This window comes from Populus euphratica, unplaced genomic scaffold (genome assembly GCF_000495115.2).
Source record: "Populus euphratica unplaced genomic scaffold, PopEup_1.0 scaffold3226.1, whole genome shotgun sequence".
NCBI classification, from domain to species: Eukaryota; Viridiplantae; Streptophyta; class Magnoliopsida; order Malpighiales; family Salicaceae; genus Populus; species Populus euphratica.
In genome coordinates, this window is record NW_011502999.1 from 1817 (window position 1) to 7049 (window position 5233).

The 5233-nt window shown below is 35.5% G+C and overlaps 1 protein-coding gene across 2 annotated transcripts; it reads right to left on the reverse strand.

Moving 5' to 3' along the window:
- Positions 1 to 504: 504 nt before the first annotated feature.
- LOC105119589 (zinc finger CCCH domain-containing protein 64-like) lies at positions 505 to 4624 on the reverse strand. Of its 2 annotated transcripts, none has more exons than XM_011017743.1 (9): positions 4126 to 4624; positions 3904 to 4033; positions 3691 to 3810; positions 3424 to 3541; positions 2641 to 3092; positions 2156 to 2441; positions 1629 to 1722; positions 1128 to 1273; positions 505 to 812 (listed from the first exon to the last, which is right to left on the reverse strand). In XM_011017743.1, exons 1-9 carry the CDS (start codon positions 4481 to 4483, stop codon positions 684 to 686), a joined length of 1833 nt encoding a protein of 610 aa, XP_011016045.1. In that variant the 5' UTR covers positions 4484 to 4624; the 3' UTR covers positions 505 to 683. The 2 variants fall into 2 exon arrangements, with proteins under 2 accessions (XP_011016045.1, XP_011016044.1); XM_011017742.1 differs by having other exon boundaries at positions 1128 to 1285.
- Positions 4625 to 5233: the final 609 nt, after the last annotated feature.

The window sequence follows — 5233 nt, forward strand, 5'->3', positions numbered from 1 at the left end:
AAAATAGAAAATACATAAAAATACATCCCCAATGTCCCCGTCATCTTCATCTTCTGTCCTTGTCTCGAGACACTAACCAATATGTTACTTGAAGCCTATATGAACGGAAGCCACTGATGCAGTAATCACTAGCCACCAAATCCCAGCAATCTTAAATATATCGATCATCAGGTTTCATTTCTCATTTATTTAACTTCTTTTTTTTCCTCCTTAATTCATTCCTTTTCTCTTTGTTAAGGCTGAAAAGAACCAGGAGCATTTGTCCGATCTCTCTCCAGCCTAGCACTCAAAGGAACCAACCCTTCCCTCGCGTAAACTTTCATGACAAAGAAAGCGCATTAATTTCCTAGACCAGCTATGAGCCTTTAGCCATTTCTATTTGTTCTTGTATTTTAAAATTATTTATTTTTTTATTTTCAATTAATTTTTTTATATTTTTAAATCGTTTTCTTATTCTAATGTCAAAAATATTTAAAAAAATAAAAAAATTATTTTAATATAAATGTTCCGATGACAAATGCATGTCAGGTATGAAGCTAACTGACCTCTGGCGGCCTCAAATGGAACTGGTTAGAGTACCTTAGGTGGGTAGAGCCATCAGTTAAAGAACCTAGTGGTAAACTACATAGTTGAATCCAATTCAGCAAGCCTCCCCGGCAGGTTCCATCATCTGTTTGACAGAATCATTGATTTGGATCCAATTCTTCAAATTGTTTCTTGAATTCTTCTGCCATTTTTGTCTCCTCATCTTTGCTAAGTGCACACTTTCTCCAATCAGCCCTCTCCGGCATGTTCAGCAATCCTGCTAGAACCTGCAAAATATTTCATAATTACCAGGAGGATTTCATGTCCTTAGAAATCACATTCATTACTTCCTAAAAGAAAAGGATTATTCATGCAAGCAGTAAATCAAAGTTATTTTGGAACATAAAGGTTGGACTAAATAATAGCAAAACCAGGTGAATGGATAGTGGAATTTATTTTACTGCCCATAAATTAGTTTGAAATAGGCAGATTATTAGCCAATTTTCATTAGAAATGCAAACATAACTTATCATTTCTCACAAAAAATGCACATTGCAAAAGTCAGAAAGTCAAACAACAACCAATTGGATGTAGCATCTTACTTCGCGTCCAAATTGGGCTGGAAAATTCTCATTCTCCTCAACTGAATGTGACAGTATTGTACCTTCTGTGAGTTCCACATAGAAGAAACTATAGTTCCTATCGAACTGCATCCTTAACCATTCTCTCCCATCTGAACTGTTATTGACTGCAAGGATAACTGAATGAAAATGCTGTTGAAACCAAGGAATATCAAGTATTGCTCAAAATTACACATACAAGCCTACTTCAAGGTGGCTGAGGTCAACATTAACAGAATACTAAACACCTATACTAGAAAAAGACACTACAGACCAGGAAATTAAAATCATGCAGAAGTAAAACCAAAGACAATTGGAGCTTGTTTTGCACCTTGAACTTCAAAATAAACTTGAAACCAAACTTAACCAAAAGATATACATATTCATGTCATGAAGCTTAGGAGTACACGTAATAAAAAATATGCAAATCATCATCCAGTTGCTGTAATAACATGCCTTAAAAGCTAGAATGATAGAACTTACACTTCATGACCACAAATTTAAAACCCAACTTTTCTGCAGCTAAGTTACATATATCTTTAACTGCTGCTGCTTTGGTTGATGGAACAGGGACAACCTATGGAAAAGTAGAGAAAAGAACAAAAAACAGTAAAAGACCAAGGATTAATAAAAAAAAAATACTAAAATAAATAGTAGTGATAATGGAAGTAGATTTTTCATTATTGCTACTGTATTATTCAACCAAAAAGATCTAGACACCCTATGAGAAATAAAGGATGAAATAAAATTAGCAAGTATTTCTTGTGTCAAAAAGTAATTTGCAAGTATTTCTTGTGTCAAGAAGTAAAACACATGGTGAAGATCTTTGTGCACCTGTCAACAAAAATATTTCAAGAAGAGCTGAGAGAAAGAGAGGAGCAAGGGAGAAAGAACCATGGGTTTCTCACAGCAACGAGTTCTTGCAGAAGTGACAATAGAAGCAATGGATCCTTGAAAGCAATTCAGCAATTTTATTTCATCAAGCATCTGAATATATTAACAATGACTACCTGAATATTAGCATGACTGCTCCGTTTGGAAATCCACTCAAATAAAACAGCTTCCTTTCCTCGGTTCTTGTAATATAACTTGAGACTGTTCTGGAATTTTACCAGCTCAGAGTTACTTTGTTGAGTTAGTGAAAGGGTACACGGCGCATGCTCAATGGGTATTACCAGAACATGATCTTGAACAAGGGGACCTTTAGGCAGTGCACAATAGTAAAATTCTCCTATACTAATGATTAGATGTGACTCCACGTTGGGGCTTGACAAACAAAACCAACACTCTTTTGACCTGAAACACAATTAGAGGGTTAATTGCTACAAAAATGCTCTATATTTAAGTCCTTCAACTTCAGGAAAATCAAGAAAAATAGCAGAACAAAACAAGAAAATCAACATTCAAAGCTTCAAGAGAGGATGATTCAAATAACTTGGACCAAAACAAAACATCTTTACACAACAAACAATTAATTGTAAAAAAAAAAACCAACCTGTTACCACTATCATTTTCAGAGCCACGTCTCCTACGAGAATGGCTCTCACCTTCATTCTGCAAGTTGTGCTTAAAGTTGCAGTCTGGACCTCTTTCACATTTTCCTTTGATAAGGAAATCAAGACAAACACCTCCTAAGTACTGTTCCCTTGCATCCATGTCATGTTGGAAGTTACACTTTTCTCCTCGTGGACATGAACCAGAATATATAAATTTAAAGCATAGCTTATTGCCTTCCCCAGATCCAGATTTATGTCGTTTATGGGAGACATCGTACCTCCAATATTGTGAATCTGACACAGTAGTAGTAGACCTCTTTGTGTCTTCTTTGAGAGCTGTTTTATCTACTACTAATGTGTATGGGGATAAGGTAGTATTTGGAGGTTTCATGCTAATCTCAGCAGCAGACATTGTAGATGCTGGAGTGGGAGAAATGGCGTGGATAAACTTCTGGGAAAAGCAGTGCAGGAACCAACAGTTAAAGAATACCCAGAAGATAATTCTAAATCGAGTAGGTTGAATAACAACTGCAAGCTAGTCAGAATATCACTCATAAAATGAGCACCATACAGAAGATCAATCCACATCAATCAATCAGTCAGTCAGTCACAACAGCATCTTGTAAAAAATTCATGCTGAACAAGTTCAATATTAAAACGAAGGAGCTTTATGTAACCACTCAAATTAAAAAGAAACTGCAACGAGTATCCTCAAGTAGTCCCAAAACACATCAAAATGGCAGAAAAGTATTGATAAGTCATGCTGAGAACACAAATTCAACCTGCTTATCCTTGTTTCCAACCATAGCCAGACCAAAGAAACGTGTAACATGCACAGCATCAACATTAGAGTAAGGTTCACGAGCATAGAAAACACCCTTAGTACCTGCAAAGTGGTAGCTGCCACAAAGAACAACCTTTAATAAGAAAAACAGTATTTAGTAAGCAAATTCTCCATTCTAATATCCAACAGACAGAGAGACAAAAAGAAATAAACATCATTGAAGCATGCAATTGAAGAAGTTGATTCATCAGCACTCATTGCATACCGTGGTTTGATCTCTGCTACTAACTCAGATACGGAAGAATCAGAACCTGTAGTATCCAAGAATCCTGCAGGAATATCAGATGCAGAAGCTCTGTTTGTGACACCCCTGGGCCATTCATTAGTAACATGACATTAAGGAAATCAATCAATCGTTCAAACAAACATAATGTATACATAGATAATCACTAATAACACATGAAATCATCGAGGATATGTTAAAAACAAGTCAACAACTCCAGGTTCCTCGGCCAATGCTCGCAACGCATCAACATCATCTTGACTGTATGTTCCAAAGTGTTGGCCACTTGATGACTGCCTACCGGATAAGTAAACAACAGATAAACCTAATAACATACACAGTAAATGTAAATTACAAGAAAATAAATACCAATTTTTTGTTTTAGAAAACCCTAACCCTACCCCTACCCAACCATACCATGGAGAGTGAATTTGCCGCTGCCTCTAAGCCAGAAAAGGTTATCACAAATTTTAAAGCCGTCCATTTTGAAGCCTAAATTAGCGGAGTTTCTGGAAGCAGTGGAGAGGACTTTGGGAGCGGCGACACCGTAGTCGCCGATGAAGTAGGTAGGGAGAGGAATTTGAGAGCGGCCGCCGACACCTTCAATGTAGCCCGTGAATTCCTCTAATTGCTCAGCGGAGTCAGGAAAGAACTGCCCCACGCAAAAGAGTGCATCGAATGGGCCCGCCGATTTGTTCACCGATTGGACACGCTTGAAGAGCTGGTTGAGCCGGCCTAAAACGTCACCGCAAAGAAGAATTCTCGGAGGAGACATGATGCTGAAGAGGGGGAAGAGCTGAACCAGGTGAGAAGCAAAATGTGTGAGTAGCCTGATCGAGTCGTACTCAGTAGAGCAAGAAAATAAAAGAAACGGGCCTCCAGATTTTGATTTGAATCTCTTGAATGGTGCGAGAATTTTTTTTTTTGAATACTGTAGCAGGTGATGCGGTTATAATTTTAAAAAAATTATTTTTAGTTTTATTTGGTTTAAAAAAATATATATTTAGTTAAAACTGTAAATGAAATTGAGATTGAATAAAAAATAATTTAAAGTGTTTGGTTAAAAAATGCTTTTTAAATTGAGGTTATGAAATAATTAAAAAAAAAAATATTAATATTGATGATTTTTAATTGAAATATTAGTGATTTAACTAATGTTATTATATCATAAAATAAACAATACTTTATATAAAGTATTTTTTTTATTGTTGCATTAAACTATGTTAAATTTCATTACGCATGAAATCTATTCAACAAAAATTATAATTTTCATAGTTTCTTGAGCGTGTAACAATATCATATAAAATATCATTAGGAATAAAATTGAGATTGCGATTAAATTCTGCAAATACTACATCATCATACGATCTCCTTCAAATGTAATTATATAGTGCTATTAAATCATGTTAAACATTAATTTTTCAAATAAAATACAATATCTGAGAAATTTTTCCAAATTCTTTTTATTTTACTGGATCACACCTAGTTCAATGCATTTAGATTAGGCTGGACCCGGTCTGACTCA

What these genes read in the sequence shown, in the direction of transcription:
- LOC105119589 (XM_011017742.1), bottom strand. Translation starts at nt 4,483, where the DNA reads ATGTCTCCTCCGAGAATTCTTCTTTGCGGTGACGTTTTAGGCCGGCTC. An exon ending in TTGGAAACAAGGATAAGCAG is followed by an intron (nt 3,093 to 3,423) that starts GTTGAATTTGTG and finishes TGCTTTTCCCAG; the next exon opens with AAGTTTATCCACGCCATTTC. An exon ending in GCAGTCATGCTAATATTCAG is followed by an intron (nt 1,723 to 2,155) that starts GTAGTCATTGTT and finishes ACTTTTCCATAG; the next exon opens with GTTGTCCCTGTTCCATCAAC.